Genomic DNA, 18,170 nt, shown 5'->3' on the forward strand with positions numbered 1-18,170 from the left:
AAAGTGAAAGCAAGTGAGAAATAAAACCAAAAAAAAAAAAAAAAAATGATAGAATGCTGTGATGTCATAAAGTTTAAAAGATATATATATATTTAAAAATAAAAATAAGTCAAATGTATGTATTTATTTATATGTAATCACTGCAATAATTTGTTATAATATTTTATTATGATTGTATTTAGTGCAAAAAAAAAAAAAGTACTGAAGCTTATATATATATTATATATTATATATTATATTTATATATGAAAATGTGTATTGTGTAGTGTGTGCGTGAGTGTAGTGTGTGTAGTGCAGTGTATGTTTTTATGTGAGATTTGAAAAAGAAAAGAAAAGGATAATCTATACAAAGAAAAGGAGAAATGTACATTCATGGTTTTTTATATGTGAACTAAGAAGAGAGTAAAGAAAGGGATATTAAGAAATAAAGAGGTTGTTTAGATGCTCTGTTGTTTGGCAAATGCCTTTCGCATGTTTCTTTCGTTATCGTCCATCTCGTACAACTTGACGGTGCTACCGAGGGCTTCTTGGCCTTGTTGGATGAGTGATTGGACAGTCTCTTCTAGTCTGGCCATCGTTTCATCTGTTTCTTGCTCAGTCAACAACCGCAACTGGGTTCCACTGAGCGTGTTTGATGGCATGGACTTTGTTCTTCGCTTGTCTCGCTTTGTTTTCTGGTTGATATCCAGACGCTGGGGAAGTTGTTGGCTCTAATAAAAATAATAAAAAAGTGTCAATAAAATAAAACATATATATATATATATATATATATATATTTTGTCTCTTACTTTTCTGTGTTGTACTGCTTTTTCTAGTTTTGTACGAGTGCTGTGTTCAGAGACTGTCTCGGCCCATTGCTGTGTTCGTCTTCTTTTTACATCGTCCTCGGTATCTGCTGGGGTCTGTATCTCAAGACTAGGCTTTTTCTTAGGGTTGATGTGTGTGTTATTCTGGGGAGGTGGCGTAATTTGGACAGCGGCGGGGGGTGCATCGAGGGTTCCGGTGCAGTAGTTGTAGGCCGTGATTGCCATGGCAGAGGTGAATATCATGGCATCCAAGACGCGGGATATGACTAGTTTTGTAGTCGATAGGTTTCCGGACGTGTGATATTCTTCTTCTGAGCCAGGTGGTTGGAAGCGGCGATAGAGAAGATACATTCGGTCAGGGATGGCAATAGAGTTCCGTCGGTTGTGATAAGCACGAAATTGTCCATGACCACCACCATTATTATTATTATTATTATTATTACCAGCACCACTGGTGACAATGTTTCCTCCTCCATTTCTAGCACCTCTACCTCTACTTCCTGTTACTCCTCCTCCAGGCTCTGATCTACAGTCCAGTGTATCAAGAGGGCGTTTATCAACTACAGACATTTTCTTTTGTGTATTTATATATGTATTTTAAGAGATTGATTTGTTGGTTGCTTTGATTGGTTGCGTTGCGTTGATTGGTTGATTGGTTGGTTGGTTGGTTGGTTGGTTGGTTGGTTTATGTAGGTAATGTATACTTAAAAAAGAAAAGAGAAAAAAAGAAAGAAAGAAAGAAAGCTTGAAAGGATAAAGAGATTTGATATGTATATATATATATATATCTTTTTTCTTTTTTATTTTATCACGCGCCAAAAGTAACGGGGCTTGAATAATGAAAATAAGAAACTCTGCTTTGAGATTCTATTTTACTACAAGGCCTTGACTTTATTTATATTTATTTATTTATATATATAATTTATGTACATAATACATTTATACATATATTCTCCTCATCCTTTATCCTCAACCAACACCCCTTGATTCGTATATATAAAATATTTGCATTAAAAAAAAAGAAATCTATATTTTGTATTAATATTGAAGTATTTGATGTTTACTGACATGTGATACTTCTTTTCGGAAGGAGAGAGAAAGGGTAGTTTATTTTTGAAAGGGAAAACATCTTTGGATCAGATAGAGATTATTAGATTTCAAATTTCTATCTATAACTCAAAAAAAAACACCGCCTTTCTTTTTCTTTTTTGGTTACCTTGTGAGCGCGTCATCCTTTCCTATTTCCCTTTTACTTCCTCTTTATTTATTTATTTATTTATTTATTTATTTAAAAAAAAAAAGGGGGGGGGGGATTCAGTGATGGATGTCAATGAAACCAATTATTTCAACAAGGTTCTACAGACCTGCTCTTCATACCGTAGACACGCGCTGAACCATAACCACCGTCGTCGTCATGACTTTATGGCTCTTGCTGAACATCACAAAAAGTTGATTCCTCAAGTGCTCGACAAAATTAACCTTGTAGACGAAAAGATTCATGCCAACTCTCATTTTTTATCTTTGATGATTGATGGCTCTGATACACCTATTGTAATTGACAGTGTATGTTTACCAACCAAGTATTCAATCAATCAATCGATCAATCGAATATTTCTATTATAAATATACATATAAACCAATCATTGATTCCTTTTTATTTATTTATTTATTTATATGTTGTATGTATGTGGGTGGGTGTGTTTAGTCAGCTCCTCCTGTGTCGGCTGAAATGGATAAAGTCCGTAGCACGCTGAAACAGTTTGTGAGGGATTGGGCAGTACAAGTAAAGTGACCAACATAAATGAATGAATTAATGAATGAATGAATGGAACATATCGCATTCTCGTGTATCTTTCTCTGTGTAATGATCTTCAAACAAAGGTCCCTCATTTATTTTAACAGGGAAAACCTGAGCGTGAGGCAACTTATCGTCCGATACTCGACACACTCGAAGCACTCTACAGCAACACTAGTGTCACCGCAAGGTAATACACCTCTATACATTCATACCCTTAAAGCTTCTTTGAACGACTTTCCTAATTTACTTTCCTACTTGTTTATTTATATATCATTTAATCTTTTCTAGAGGGAATGTCCGTGTTCTTGTACCTGGTGCTGGTTTAGGCAGACTGGCGTTTGAGATTGCTAAGCAAGGTAAAAAATATATATAATTATATAATATAATATAATACAATATATATATATATATATACTTATATTGCTTTCACTAGGCTTTAGCTGTCAAGGTAAGCAAGAAAATTGATACCATTATCGACCTAAATGATAATAATATATTTAACGTCCTTGAATCTTAGGGAATGAATTTTCCTACTACATGGTAAACTCCCTTTTTGTGTTATTATTCTTTGGGTATGTGTGTTATTAATCCTATTCTATAACACATCTACACATATGCAGCTATTGGCATCCGAGTTTATACTAAACAGGTAAGCTATACTTGGTTGTATACACCCACTTGTCAAATATATATATATATATATATATATATGATGATTAATTATGTAATATATCTTGCAAAGGTCAACTGCTGCTGAACAATATGAGCTCTACCCTTTTATTCATTCGTTCTCAAACATAAAGTCAAGCAACCAACAGCTCACTCCCATTCGTGTACCCGATGTGGTTCCTGGAGACTTGCCTCCGAATGCCGACTTTTCGATGGTTGCTGGAGACTTTTTAGAAGTCTACAAAGACGACAATAGTAAGTCAAGTCAATCAACAACAAAAGCACCATCCGACTAAGCAATAGTATGATAGTATGATAAACTGACTTAACTGATAAAACATATGCATATAGATTCATGGGATGTGATTGTGACATGTTTCTTTATTGACACTGCAAAGAATATCCTTGAATACATCGAGACTATCCACAGAATACTAAAGCAGGGTGGTACTTGGATTAACATTGGCCCACTACTCTATCATTTTGAGGATTCGATCGATGAATCTTCAGTGGAACTTTCGCTCGAAGAACTCAGACAAGTAGTTCAATCCATGGGATTTACTTTCAAGGTAATTTTAAAATATTATAGAATAGAATATAGATTGGTTGATAGAAAACACTTTCCCCATTCCTATACTTGTACTTGTACTCATTCATCTTGTTCTTTGAACAGGAGGAGAAAATGATACCTACTGCTTACACTGGTAATCCAGATGGCATGCTTAGTTATGTATATGACTGTGCCTTTTGGACAGCGGTCAAGAACCCTTGCTAAAATAATAAATATATAATATATATATATATATATATATATAGTGTGTGTGCGTGTATTTTTCTTTCTTTCTTTTGAACTACAACAGCTGTGGTAGGACCAGTAGCTAAAACAAGAGTCAATCATATGCTTTTCTCTTGCGTGGGTAAAGTCCAGCCTACGCAATACAGGTGACAAAATGAGCATCACTGTTTTTTTATATTTATTTATTTGACACATCGGCAGTTCTTTGAGGTCCCAGATCCTTATGATCTTACGACATCTCAAGAAAGAAATAGCGAAAACAAATCAAGCTGTTCAATACATAGTTCATACTTATCCACATTAAATATATACTTTTTTATTATTATAATCTTATGTATAGATTCTATTTAGCCATTAATTGTGTGTACGAGATCAAGTCAAAGTGTCACAACCGGATCGCCTTATCTCTTTCTTGAAATTCCCCATCACACACACTTACTGCCCGGGTACGGATGTTCTCTCTATAGAGGTTCCGCTCTTATATATATATATATTTGCGTGGAATGAGAGTGGTAAAAAAAAAAAAAAGAATAGATATTATGGAAATTGTTTATAAAGAAGGGTGATCGCTATACATCAAGTAACTCGGTCGATCTCAAGTTATGTTGGTAATTAGGAATTACCTTGTACAAAGTAGTATTGGTAGCATAACATAAATTGACCCTTCTCTTATAATACAATCTACCATTTCAAGGTCTTTATAGGTGTCTTGTTCTTTTTGTGATCTTTGGTGCAAATTACTCGGTTTGTCAGCCTATTCGACATCTAATCCAGCATTGTAGTATCCGGCTTTTACTATATAGTTAAGGCTGATCGGACCCATTCCGAGTACCCGACAGATTTACCCTTATATTATATTTATATATTATTTCAGATAAAATATGTGTTGTGTACATTTAGATCCAATAAAACAACCTACCAACCAACCAACCAACCAAAATTACAAACATTATCTCGATAATAATAAAGACTTATCTTGGCTGTATATCATTTACATATATAAACCATAAAGAGAATAATATTCCTTTACTTTCAAAACATGGCTATAAATCTACTTTAAATAAATTCACATTACATACCTTTATATATTTTTTTAAATAAAAAATAAATAAATCAATCAATCAATCAATAAAACATGGATAATTGCCAAATTCAAGCAGGACTTAATCAACAAATTGCTATCTCACTGGTTGCGGTCACTCAATAATCATTAAATCTCATTAACCATGCACTCACACTAATACAACCCACTCTATAATTTTAACACACTAATTAATTAATGAATTTACAGAGTGACGTGAACCAGTAAGTGTAGTAATCCAATCCCAATTCCCAATTCCCATTTCTCTTTTTTTTTTCTTGGCTCTTCTTCTATTTTCTCTCTCTCTCTCGTTACCAAAACACAATATACATAATGTCGTTCCAAGCAACGGCATTTGCCTACTTGTTCCCAGGAACACCTATGGTTAACTCCATATTGGCTACTGCTTACATATCAATCTTTCCCAATCTTCTTCTCTACTTTGTTCCTCCTCAAATCAACACATCCGCCCTTAATATCCTAGTCAGTTTTGCAGTTGGTAAACTTTCATTAAAAACAATTACTTTAATAATAACCAATAACCAATAATCATTATACAACCAAACAAACAAACAAACAAAAAACTAAATTAAACTTATTTAATAATAAAAATATATAAGGTGGTCTATTGGGTGATGTGTTTTTGCATCTGTTGCCTCATGCATTTTCTGCTGGCCATGGTGCAGACCTTGGTCATCAGGCAGCCGAGCAAAAGAACGTCTTGCTTGGATTGGGTCTGTTTGGTGGATTCTTCTTCTTTTTTGCAATGGACAAGTTGATGCGTGTGTTTAACGGTGGTGGAGATGGTCATGGTCACTCCCATGGTGGACATTCCCACTCCCACTCTCACTCTGATTCTCATCAACACGACCACGAAGAAAAGAAGGATTCGGCCCCTGCTGGACCGTCAGACAGTGAATTACGCCAACGCGTCGTTTCCTCCAAAAAGGAAACCAAGGAAGGAGTCCAGGTGGAAAACAAGGATGAAAAGAATGCAAACAAAAAGGATGTCAAGCTGAGTGCCTACCTCAACCTGTTTGCGGATTTTACTCACAACATGACCGATGGTCTGGCCATGGCTGCCTCATTCTATGCTTCTCCTGGCGTTGGCGCCACTACTGCCGTTGCTGTCTTTTTCCATGAAATTCCCCACGAGGTTGGAGATTATGCGATCCTGATCCAGTCCGGATTCAGCAAAAAACGTGCCATGATGGCCCAATTCACCACCGCAATTGGAGCTTTCTTGGGTACAATAATTGGTATCATTATCGAAGAGGCTTCGCTTGCCGGAGAGTCGGTTGTCAACCCTCACATCCATGACCCTGCTTTTATTCACGCTCATGCTAACGCTCACGGACATGATCATGCCCACGCCCACGCCCACGCTCATGCTCATGCTCATGCTCACGGACACGGACACGCTCATGGACACTCTCATGGTGGTCTTGGTTTGATGGGAACTGGTCTCCGTTGGGGTGATTTGGTTATTCCTTTTACTGCCGGTGGATTTATTTACATCGCTACTGTTGGTGTGATCCCCGATTTACTGCAGGTTTCAGGAAACATGAGCAAGGATAGACGCCAGGCATTGACTGAATTCGCTGCCATGTTTGTTGGTTTGGGTTTGATGGCTGTTATTGCATGGAATGAGGCTTCTATGTAAAGGCGAGATATCAATATACATACATTGCTCATTGTATTCATAGACTATTGTTTCTTTCTTTCAATTACATTTTCAAGCCTTTACACAGCAATAATAACAACCAAAAAAAAACTACATTACATTACATTGCATTATACTACACTATATTGTTACAATTGTACACACTTATAATCGCATATTCACTCGGGCAAATTAATATATATGTCTATGACGATATATATACATGTATCAATATACTTATTTCCCAACTCTTGATCTTAAACTTGATATATATATTGTATTATAATATTTTATATATTTATATTGATTTATCTAATGCAGCGTTATCTACCCTTTCATCTCTCTCTCTGTGTGTGTATGTGTGTCTGTTGGTCCGGGCAATCCGGAAAGACGTTAAACTAATATAAATGTTAGATAAAGGAAGCCGAACCATAAAATTGTCCGGGATTCGGCTGACATAGATTTGGAATTCCGACAACGGAGGATGCCCTTCATAGGCAGAATGGCAAGGTAACCTGAGCTCGACCTCTTTTTTAACTTGATCAGAATGGTATGTAGGATGTAATTAATACCCATATAGCCATGATTGAAGGAAGAGAATCACGATCCACACATATACACAAAACATCAACGATTCCCGATGGAATTTTGCAGTCGATATATGCTCTACTTTTGTACAAGAAACGTTCACAGACACACAGACACACACATACACACGGATTATATATGGATGGATGATCAAGGATAATAGGATTCGATGGATGATAAATGCACAGATACACACGCACGCACATACACACACACACACACATACACACATTTATATATAAATATATAATGATTGATCCGACTTGACGACTGCGAACATCGACAGATCAAATTTACTCCCCCTTCATAATATGAAATCCGACGACGAAACCCTATCTACGATATATACGATTCAACACAGCATCAACCACATTCTCATTTCCAACTTTCTCCGCTCAACACCTACACACACATACACACATACACACATACATATGTGCATGCACTCATACATGCATACAAAAGGGAAAAAAGTTGATTGCATAACAGCGGTGACAATTTTACTTTAAATGACAAAGCAATAGCCATCGCATCATCATGAAAACATTATATAGTCTATCATCGAACAAGTCTGTGCATGTGAATGTGTTGGTGCATGAATGTGCTTGTGTGTCTGTGTGTTTGTTCACAAGTGTACATTCGTGGTCGTGATTCCCTTTTCTTCTTCTTTACAAAATCTCTTCAGTTTTCTATATCAACAAATACTCATTTATTCTTTCGTTTCTTTTCTTTTTTTTAAAAAAAAAAGGCCGACGCATCGACTGTCACCATCCGTACTCGCAAGTTCTTGACTAACCGTCTCCTCCAGCGCAAGCAGATGGTTGTGGATGTCATCCACCCCGGACTTGCCAACGTCTCCAAGGACGAGCTCCGTGAGAAGCTTGGTAAGCTCTACAAGGCCGAGAAGGAACGCGTCTCCGTCTTTGGTTTCAAGACCCACTTTGGTGGAGGAAAGACCACCGGTTTCGGTCTCGTCTACGACACCGTTGAGGCCTTGATGAAGTTCGAGCCCAAGTACCGTCTTGCCCGTATCGGTAAGGCTGAGGCTGGCAAGGGTGGCCGCAAGCAGCGCAAGGAGAAGAAGAACCGCGCCAAGAAGGTCCGTGGTACCAAGAAGGCCAAGGCTGCCAACGCTGGCAAGAAATAAATTTTTTGGAGATTCAATATCTTTGAATTACTTTCCAAATATCCAAAACAAAAACAAAAACAAAAAACATTGTCTGTCTTTAATTATTATTATTATTATTTTGTTGTTGTTTTGGTGCTTGTGCTAATGGGTATTGGTGTGTTAATGTGTGTTTATGGGTGTGTATATGAGACTTCTTTATTTCTTTTTACTCTTTACATATATATATATGTATATGTATAAATGAGGGTGGGCATCAAAATGTTATCCCCTTTTAAGACATATGAGTGATATTGTTAAAAGTCAATTTTTGAGAACATACTCTTTTTCTTTATTTGTTTTCATTTATTTTCTATTGGTCTGTTTCATTATTTCTATCAATATGTTCTAATGTTTTGAATTCCAAGAAAAAGAAGAAAAATAGAAGCTGTATCAGGTAACAACAACAAGGTTGATCAATTACATGTGAAAATCTTCTTGTCTTTTGTACAATCCAAAAAAAAGTATTTATGTAATCTGATACACAACTTTTTTTTTTTTATCTAAACCTCAAGGCCTAGACATCATGCTTTTCTTTATGTGTTTTGTGTTTCTTCCAAGCCCACTATTTCCCTGTCAAATGTATATCACACGTTTCATCTTTTAAAGAAAATAAAAATACAATCATGATAATTTATTGAAAATATTCAATCAAAAATATTGGTGGTCCATCATTGTCCATAACTAAATCCTAGGGAGCCGACGTTTTTCCTCTTCTTTCTTTCTTCCTTTCTTTTTACCAGACCACCTAAATATGACTTGTTATGCAAAGTCCAATAATTACATCTGGTCCCTAACGATTCATAACTTTTAAAAATAAAGTTACTTTAATAAAGAGGCCGTAGACTTGTGGCATTTCAGACCAAGTTTCTACAGGTCTACACTCTCTTTAGTACAAACTAATATAATACCTTTAACTAAGTGTAAAAAGTATCATATTGAGTATACAGTCTTATGCCACTACTATACATTATATAGTTCATGTATATTTGCATAATTAGATGAGAGAGACAGGTGTCTATACAGGGACTGTCTTGAGAAGAAACAACCGCGCCTGCAAAGATAGAAAAATGCCCGCCCAAGTTTATTTAAATATCTTAGTCATAAAATGAACATTTTTGGATCAAATAAAGTAGCAATAATAGAACCATAGTCGAGTTTTTCTTTCTTTATCTCATGCTTTGTATACTAATCCTCTAACATATTTACTATATATGTTTATTTTCTATACTGCTAGAAACTCAAGTATTCACTACCCGTTTGCACTACTTGCCAATGGTTGACTTTTATAAACCCTGATATTATTTCATAGCATTTAGTCCCTAACCTTACCAACTTTATTGTTTATCTCAGTTGGGCACATAGTTACCCCTCACATATAGCAGACAGCAATAACTGTATAAATATCAGTAGAGCTTGATTATAGAAAGATCAAGCGAAAAATAAAAAAGTTCTTTAATCACTATATATCTTATATTTCCTTACCCTTGCTCAGGTCTGTTACTGACATTAGGTATTCTTTCTCGGCATAAGAATAAAGACATGCTTTTATAGTGTATAATAGATGTAGTGTATTTAATAAGGACCATCTACATTCACCTGTATATTTATTTTAAAGGACCTGAATTCCCTGTTTGCTAATGAATTACGCTTTGAAAGGAGATTTGATCGCCAATAATGAATAAAAGGACAAAATTAAGGCTATAAAGCTCTGGTGATTTTTATCTATCTAATCAACTAACCATTGATCCACTTATTTATTTTATTTGCACTATAGATAATAATACTAATAATAAATTCAACCCTAAAAACAAAGATATGTAGTCTCCCCTTTTTGTATTTATATATGGTGTATGTATGATACAGGCGTATATGCGCTAAATTAGACGTATGGTTTATGTGGTGTGTAGGCGTATATTACGCTTAATTAAACATATAGTTTATGTAGTGTATATGGTGCATTTATAGCACATTTGTCTGTGATTGGTTTGTAAGTAAAGGCCAATAATAAGCTTATTCTTATTCTTATTCTTATTATTCTTATTTGTATGTGTAAGCGTCTGTGTTCATTTTCTATGCAATTTTTGGTGACCAATATATACATATTGATTTATTATTTGATATTTTATATTATGTTTTAGCATGTTAATGTTATATTATGGTATGTCAAGATTGTTTTTAGGTTGAATTTTATTTGATGCACAGGGCGTTTGGTGGTGTAGCCACACCTCCATGCTTATTAAGGGGTGCACTGGTAAAGAAATATTCGTATACACCATCCTTGGCCGAGTCATCTGCCAAAGCTTCCAAGAAGAACAACTCACCAATTGGCATACCCCATCCACCCAAGAAAATAGAGTCTAAAATGAGAGAAAGATTGTTTTATTTGGTAGAATGTATAATCAGTAAAATAAATTTGTACGCATGTGTTGTACTTACGACACGATGTCTCGAAATCAAATGGCATGGCCTCTAGCGCAATACTGTCAGATGCCAGTGCAGAAAAGTGATTGTTCCACACCCAGCTAAAGGTCTCTTCGCAGGCCTTGATACCCGCACAGACTGGCAGGTTTTCAACATCTCCCTTCAGATTAGGCAAGCCTTTGTTCGCTTTCTTGACTTCGTATGCAGCAGTCCATCCAGTGCGGATGAGGAGCACGTCACCTTCTTCAAACTTGACTTTTTGAGATGCAGCCACAGCTTCGAGCTGCTGGACTGTGATCTCATGACGCTTGAATGGGTCGAACTCAGGGGCGTTCTTGACGGCCCAGCGGCCAAAGTCAAGCAAGACAGCGCGGCCAGCAATACCACGGCGAGCCATGTGGTGGATACCCAGACGACCTTCTGAAGAGTCTGTGATGTCCGAGGCAGAAATGTTGTTATAGAACTTTCCGCTGCCAATGTGGCAGAAATGGCGAAGACCGTCCCATTGGGATGATGCCTGGGTATTGAAATTGTCGTAAACATCATCAAATGAAATGCCTCCACCAAGGGGTTTGATGCTGTGCTTTGGCTCATAGCGATCCAGCATACCAGAGTCGGGACATTCGAGTTTCCAGTTGAGTGAATATACTTCACCACGGCGGATCAACTTTCCAGCCTATAAAAAAAACAGATGTGTAAGAATTCTAGTTAATTCTAAAGCAAAGTATATGTAGCTCTGTATGTTTGTATGTCTATATGTACGCGTTCTATTTTCTTCTTCTTCTTTATTTATTCTTTATTGTTCCATACCCTTTCGACTTTCTCAGGAGTAAGCAAGTTCAATGTACCCAGATTGTCTTCTTTTCCCCACAAACCCCAAGCGGAATGTGGTGGTGCAGTAGAATCAACAGGCAGCTGATCGTAGGATGGAAGAGAACCCTTGCAGCAAGACATTTCTTTTTGATTATTTGATTAGAGTGTGGGAGCAAGAAAAAGAAGAGATTTGAAACAGAATTCATGTATTTATATAAATATAATAATATAAATATAATACCTCTAATATATATATCTCTCTCACACATACGCACACAAAAATAATGCGTGCATTACGCGTCGATGTGTGCTACCCTGATTATAATATATTTTATTTTGTATACCACGCTTTCATATATTATATCTTTATTTTTCTATTTTAAAGTATGTCATTATTGTAAGCATTTACTCGGTATAATTAGAATGCTATACCTAGTTCTCGGTCCTACCCATTAAGACCAGTAATAAAATAAAATAAAATAAAGAAAAAATAAAGATTGCTGTGTAATACTATGCTTGTTTCGACCAGGTAATTCTCAGGTTGTTATAGTAACCACTTGGACAATAAGCTTATAAAAACGGCATGCATATATTACCCAAAGACTTTTTGCTTTCTTGGTCATTTTTTATTTACACGCCTATACTTCTTTTTTTTTTTGCTTTTCTTTCACCAACATTTCTAAACTCTATCTAGCTCAAAATAAATTTTTTGCCCGCTTAGACTTACATATACGTTGTGAAATTTGGAATTCAATCAATGGACAACAAGGATAATTGGTGAAACAGTATATTAAGAACAATCGGTTCAAGCGATGCTTTAGTATTCTCTGTGACACAAACAATGTTTTCCCGTAAAGATATAATATATCTACGATTGGCTTTGTAGAATTTTTATACATTTTGTAAGGGTCTATTATATAAGTACTTGTATGTATACTTGTATGTATCTCGGTATGTTTTGTAAATAATAGCTTATCATCCAAACTATGTATAAATTCAGCACATCTAAATATCATATCTTCTTCATATTTTCCCTTTGTGTTTTAAGCTTGTCGCTATTAATTATAGCCAAATTGTTGAAAATGAAGTAGAATAAAATAAAATAAACTCAATATAATATAGTATCGTTGCACAAGTAAAAAAAGAGAGAGTTGTTCTTATTCAGGTACTTGGTTACACATCAACACTAGACCTGGTTACCAAAAATGCGCCTTGGATATTATACAATCAAAAAAAAGAGAAATTGTCTAGTACAAGAATAAAAGTTGTACCAAATGTCTTATTGTTTATGTAACAGGTGTCATTGAACATCATAAAAGCTTCTCTTCTTTATTATTTCTATTATTATTAGGAAAATTGTAAGTTCACCAACGTCTTAAATAAAGTACAGTCATTCCACCTTCAATTGTACTTCTTTTTTCTTTTTTGAACATTTATCAAATACACCCCATCAACAGTGAGAATACTCACTCAGTATAATGCAGATGTTTCTTTTCTTTCTTCTCTTTTTGTCTTGACCAAAGAAACTGATGAGATCCAAGATGGAGGTCGCAAGCGAGCCTTTGGAGATGATTTTGAGAACTTTTGACTTTGGCCGAGGTATCAAACGAGTTCTGCGTGATCCAAAAGCCCGAAGAAGGCATATCTTTTGGCCATAGGGCCTGGACTAAAAGTTATCGTGCTTAAATTTGTCCCACTCTGCTGTTAAAGAAGAGTCTATGTGTCACTGGTATATTCGAAATCAATACAGTCAAACTACTAGCAAACAACCAACCAACGTCTCGTTTCGTTCCATGAGAATTTTAGGCGCACTCTCGGTAGATGTGAAATGTCTAGGCTTATAAAGATGAGGAAATCAATCATCATAATTGAATTGGAAAACAAAGATAACAATTCAATGATCTATCGGCTGTCCCTTAAGGTCCGTAAGTTTTATTGAGCTTGTTTACCTGGTCTTATAGATTGCTGCAACCTATTTAGAGAGCTTGACTCTGACTGGATTTTTGTTTTGAATACATCGATTTTTTCTCTCTCTCTTAAACCTTTATTGGTGTTTAAGATTCCCAAGCCTTCACAACAGAATCTCTGGTACCCACTTTGTGGAATTAAAATTATTTACCTGCTGACATGCAGCAAGACGTACAGCTGACCAAAAACAAAAACAAAAGCAAAAGCAAAAGATTAACCAATACTCACTCGGAAACAACCCCAAAGTCCGTGCCTATTAGCAGCACATCACCATTTATTGGTATTTATGAAGGAGGTTAAATTGGATAATATGAAAGGGAACGATACGTTTTAGGAGAGTATTTTGTTTATTGAAGAAAGAACTTCACGGCTGTTTTATATAAACGTTTGCTTTCTTAATGTAAAGACTTTCGCTGGCTAATGGTTTATTGTCACTGAAGGTAATACTAAATGTATATGAGTGCTTGGTATATGAGTACGTGTGTTACGGCTCCTAAAATGGTGACCGTTCCAGGTAACTTCTTTAGCAATTATATGATTTACTCTAGTAATGGAGCTTGCATTAGATAATCCCTCTGTCCACCTGATTCCTTACTTTAATATACACACCATAATCGAGTAAGAAGAACTAACATGCGTAGATATAGAAGTCGTAAAGTGTTGGTTGTTGTTGCCTTTTGTTTTCATTGCCATCAAATGTCAAATATCAAGTTTATACAGTTAAAAACAACATTTATCGCCTACAATAAATTATCACTTTCCAAGTTTTTACATGAATAAGTATAGCTTATTATTATTATTATTATTAGTAGTAGTAAAAAAAAGTACTTCATACTTTAGATAACGAATGGCCCATAAGTTATTATTACTCTTACTATCATTCTAATCTATTGTGTTTATTTTGTGGTGAAAAAAAGCTCGGGTATTTATATATTAGAAAATATATGCTTCAATTAAACAACAAAGCAATGAACGCTTATTTAGTCCAAGACCTTTCCCCTCTCTTTCTTTCTTTATTTTGCTTAGCTTTTAATTTTTAGCTATAGTTACATTTATCAATACAAGATGTGTTAAATGACTTGCTGAAAGCTAGAAGCATAATAATAATGATAGTACAAAAGAAAAAGAAGCAATTACCACCAGTTTATTATTTATTTAATTTATAGTCTTTGTGAGTGATTTTGTTAGCCTCGGCATTAAAAGCAATATATGTATACACATGTAGGCCAAAGGGATATGAAAATATTATAATACTTTTATTTGATTGTGTGGTGAGAATCAAAGTTCTCGAGTGAGTCAATATATGTATTCTTTGTGTATATATAAATGCGAGTTTGGTAGTCAAGACAATGCTCCGATGCTCAAAAAGAAAGAAAGCAGTCCGAAGTTTGACCTGCCTGAACGTGTTGCTGCCCTGGGTATTCCAAAAGAGAATAAGACGACTTGACAATGAGTACATTAAAGCTAGGATCCTTGCTGATAAGGTACATTTGTTACAACCTTAAAAGTTTCATTAGAGTACTAAAAAAAACCGATAAAAACAAGAACGTTGGCCAAACCTGTGGCAACATCCATCAAAACACAGGCCAAACAACATCCAACATTTCGTGAATTCTGCATCAATGTTGCTCAGGTGAACTATCATTATCTTGCTGCTGTAGTTTGTACTTTGTAGAGCAATAGACCCACACCTCCAAATTCGGCCGGTTGGTCTTGTCTATTATTTATCTTATTACTATAATTAGTAGCTTACTCAATGTCTACATTGACACATTAAACAGCAATCCCACAAGTTGGAAATGACATTAAAAATGAAGTTCTTGGGTTACAAAAAAGAAGTCATTCGACCTCTTAATGATGCCAGGTAATAACATAAAGGATTTATCGTCTGATGAATATCTTTTAACATGACATAGAGCTATTGAGAGTGGAGCAAACTTCCTTAGTGAATCTTTTGTATTTTCGGTTGCTGCGACTATCATCATTGCCGAGAGCTGGCGGTAAAGAAAAATAAATAAATAAATAAATAAAAAAGAATAATAATAATACAAAGTAATGAGAATATATAAGATAGACCCGAGCCGCCTGTGTGGTAACTATCCATCTTTTTAGATCACATTCTTCTGCAAAACACCGAAGAAACTATGTGGACGATGCATTGGAAAACCTGGAATCTCAGACTGTTACCTTGAAAGAAGCACTGGAAGCAGTTCAAAAGGCGCACAGTACTACAGAGCAACAGCTGAAGCAGATTGAAGAAGATAACGCTCACTTGCGTAAACTTTTGGATGAGGTTAGATGTGGTGATCAAAATTGTACCTGGGAGCAAATGCTTATTTGTTTTCTGTGTTTAATTAGATCTTGTCTGTCAGCCTGGGTCTCAGACATCATACAGAATATGATAGACAACCCTCAGTTATCACTCTTCCTGGACTGAGTCAAGAAAATTAGCTACATTTAATAAATTCGATGACAATAGACAGTTTGATTTCTTTTAACACACTACCTACCCAGTAAATTACAAAACAATAAGAACAAAATAAGACCCAAACCTCATTTGCTATTACTACTACTGGTATTGCTGTGGTGTTATATATATATAGTCAGTATTAGTTGAATTGGTATATACCGATTTAAAACAAAAATAAAACAAAAATAACATGGTCAATTGGGCTGATAATTCAAATGAACTATCTTTAGCTCACATTAAATATAAATATTTATATATGTATGTATGTATGTATTTGTGTATGTATAATATATTATGCTTGGGTTATATGTACATGTTTGATAATTGTATAAAGAATTGTGCTGTTGCTACTTGAAATGCTATAATGATGGTGAGCTAGATTATATTGCCAGTTGAACAAGGCAATATGTACGTGTCTGGACTCGATATTCCTCCCTTACTTTGTCATGTAAATCTGCAGATAATAGTAATAATAATAGTAACAATCAAATGCGCTTTGGGCCTCATTTCAATGCGTGATGTACTAATGCCGAGGTGTACCACATATTCTGATCCATATCGAGCGACTTATTTACCAAATCCAAGCAGGAAGTTCCTCAGTCATGATATCAATTAGCCAAAAAAAAAGAAGAAGAAGAAGAATCCCTGGTCACCCTTGAAGCACTGTAAGAGTAATATTATATCTGGATAACGATACTATAATAATCATCAGGTCAGTCATATTATTTAATATGTACATATCAAATGAATGTAGGTATACATTAACTTGCTTACCAATCATGGTCTGTTCCGCTTGCCTTTCTAGCATTGTCAAGATCTTCGGCAGATATGGTGCAGTAGCTATATACAACTGCTGGATCGCGATAAATAAACAGGTTTTCTGTAGGGTCATAGCCAATCAAACATATAAAATGGCCTGTTTGAATAGAAAATGTTAGTAAAAAGAGAAGAAAGAAAGCACAGCCTAATTCCAGTGAATCTCATCGCTTACCTATGTAATCATATCCCTTCATCTTTTCAAAAAAGAAGTCAAATTGGCCACATACAGTCACAACACAGTTTCGCTGCTCCTGTGACAGTATTTAGAAACATTGCATTGCATTATATTTCCAGGCTAACCTACCCTGCATTTCTGGCACTTTAACAAACGGGCATTTACTAACACAACGATTACAAAGCGCTGGCAGTAAAGAAAGCGCTTAAAGTCATCCATAGGTAGCATCCTGATAGACAATGTCAATAGTATTCAACCGGGTTTATCTACAGGAAAGAAAGAAAAAAGAAAAAAAAGAAAACACACAACTTACATTCGCACTACATGAATGGATTTGCTTTTCGCGGACCCAAACAGCTTATTTACACGTCTTTCGTCTTCGTCAAAATCATCTTGATAGAACTTGTTTTCTTGATGTTCTCGACGACTTCCAAAATAGCTTGTGTAGTATGTAAAGTCTCCTTCGTAATTGTTACGCAAAAGAACTGCGAGATCGATGGTCCAGACACTTTCGACAGCACATTGCTCAGCAAGGCTGCGTAGACTACATCGTATGCCTAGACCTTGCAAAACCATGGCAATACATGCTATTCCACAATCCCAGTTTGAATTCTACTGAAGAAAAATAAAATAAAATAAGGTATTTATTTATGTAATTAATTAATAATTACTGTTTCCAAGAGGAGGTCATTTCGTTGAAAGTAATGCATTCATCTACATTCTCATGATTATAACATGCCTGTATGATGTGTGCTACACGATGATTAGCAAAGTGCTCATAGTTCTTTGGTTGGTCGCTTCCACTCTCGACCACAGCAACACTTTTGCCTCGAAGACCCATTTGAATGTCTTGATTTATTTTTATTTTTTTACTTCTGCGGTTAAAAAACGGATGAATGGGAAAATTGGTGATCGCTTTGGTTATTTTTAACCAA

At 35.5% G+C, this 18,170-nt stretch overlaps 7 protein-coding genes across 7 annotated transcripts; 4 read left to right on the forward strand and 3 right to left on the reverse strand.

Moving 5' to 3' along the window:
• Positions 1-437: 437 nt before the first annotated feature.
• PHYBLDRAFT_168129 (hypothetical protein) lies at positions 438-1,376 on the reverse strand (the record flags this gene model as incomplete). Its single annotated transcript, XM_018435806.1, has 2 exons — positions 438-710; positions 789-1,376. The coding sequence occupies 2 exons, from the start codon at positions 1,374-1,376 to the stop codon at positions 438-440; spliced, it is 861 nt and encodes a 286-aa protein (XP_018291734.1).
• A 750-nt stretch (positions 1,377-2,126) lies between these two features.
• Positions 2,127-4,048, forward strand: PHYBLDRAFT_145171 (hypothetical protein; the record flags this gene model as incomplete). Its single annotated transcript, XM_018431381.1, has 10 exons — positions 2,127-2,369; positions 2,512-2,589; positions 2,709-2,791; positions 2,893-2,960; positions 3,038-3,052; positions 3,122-3,144; positions 3,225-3,253; positions 3,347-3,528; positions 3,625-3,842; positions 3,947-4,048. 10 exons carry the CDS (start codon positions 2,127-2,129, stop codon positions 4,046-4,048), a joined length of 1,041 nt encoding a protein of 346 aa, XP_018291735.1.
• A 1,394-nt stretch (positions 4,049-5,442) lies between these two features.
• PHYBLDRAFT_133485 (hypothetical protein) lies at positions 5,443-7,126 on the forward strand. The gene is made up of 2 exons (XM_018429576.1): positions 5,443-5,649; positions 5,771-7,126. Exons 1-2 carry the CDS (start codon positions 5,484-5,486, stop codon positions 6,811-6,813), a joined length of 1,209 nt encoding a protein of 402 aa, XP_018291736.1. The 5' UTR covers positions 5,443-5,483; the 3' UTR covers positions 6,814-7,126.
• Positions 7,127-7,352: 226 nt separating this feature from the next.
• On the forward strand, positions 7,353-8,629 carry PHYBLDRAFT_124718 (hypothetical protein). Its single transcript, XM_018429005.1, has 2 exons — positions 7,353-7,363; positions 8,150-8,629. Exons 1-2 carry the CDS (start codon positions 7,361-7,363, stop codon positions 8,546-8,548), a joined length of 402 nt encoding a protein of 133 aa, XP_018291737.1. The 5' UTR covers positions 7,353-7,360; the 3' UTR covers positions 8,549-8,629.
• Positions 8,630-10,756: 2,127 nt separating this feature from the next.
• On the reverse strand, positions 10,757-11,944 carry PHYBLDRAFT_112334 (hypothetical protein; the record flags this gene model as incomplete). Its single annotated transcript, XM_018428272.1, has 3 exons — positions 10,757-10,926; positions 11,009-11,666; positions 11,801-11,944. 3 exons carry the CDS (start codon positions 11,942-11,944, stop codon positions 10,757-10,759), a joined length of 972 nt encoding a protein of 323 aa, XP_018291738.1.
• Positions 11,945-15,220: 3,276 nt separating this feature from the next.
• Positions 15,221-16,454, forward strand: PHYBLDRAFT_77792 (hypothetical protein; the record flags this gene model as incomplete). Its single annotated transcript, XM_018443298.1, has 6 exons — positions 15,221-15,255; positions 15,317-15,404; positions 15,553-15,635; positions 15,688-15,771; positions 15,884-16,064; positions 16,130-16,454. The coding sequence occupies 6 exons, from the start codon at positions 15,221-15,223 to the stop codon at positions 16,220-16,222; spliced, it is 564 nt and encodes a 187-aa protein (XP_018291739.1). The 3' UTR covers positions 16,223-16,454.
• A 31-nt stretch (positions 16,455-16,485) lies between these two features.
• Positions 16,486-18,076, reverse strand: PHYBLDRAFT_181320 (hypothetical protein; the record flags this gene model as incomplete). The annotated part of the gene is made up of 6 exons (XM_018438452.1): positions 16,486-16,937; positions 17,016-17,157; positions 17,233-17,311; positions 17,365-17,464; positions 17,549-17,847; positions 17,954-18,076. 6 exons carry the CDS (start codon positions 18,074-18,076, stop codon positions 16,919-16,921), a joined length of 762 nt encoding a protein of 253 aa, XP_018291740.1. The 3' UTR covers positions 16,486-16,918.
• Between the last annotated feature and the right edge of the window lie 94 nt (positions 18,077-18,170).

This window comes from Phycomyces blakesleeanus (genome assembly GCF_001638985.1).
Source record: "Phycomyces blakesleeanus NRRL 1555(-) unplaced genomic scaffold PHYBLscaffold_10, whole genome shotgun sequence".
Classification (NCBI taxonomy): domain Eukaryota; kingdom Fungi; phylum Mucoromycota; class Mucoromycetes; order Mucorales; family Phycomycetaceae; genus Phycomyces; species Phycomyces blakesleeanus.

Bases quoted from the DNA above. Each gene is read 5' to 3' on its own strand.
- PHYBLDRAFT_133485 (XM_018429576.1), top strand. From the start codon at position 5,484: ATGTCGTTCCAAGCAACGGCATTTGCCTACTTGTTCCCAGGAACACCT. The intron at 5,650-5,770 runs GTAAACTTTCAT...AAAATATATAAG, and splicing joins CCTAGTCAGTTTTGCAGTTG to GTGGTCTATTGGGTGATGTG.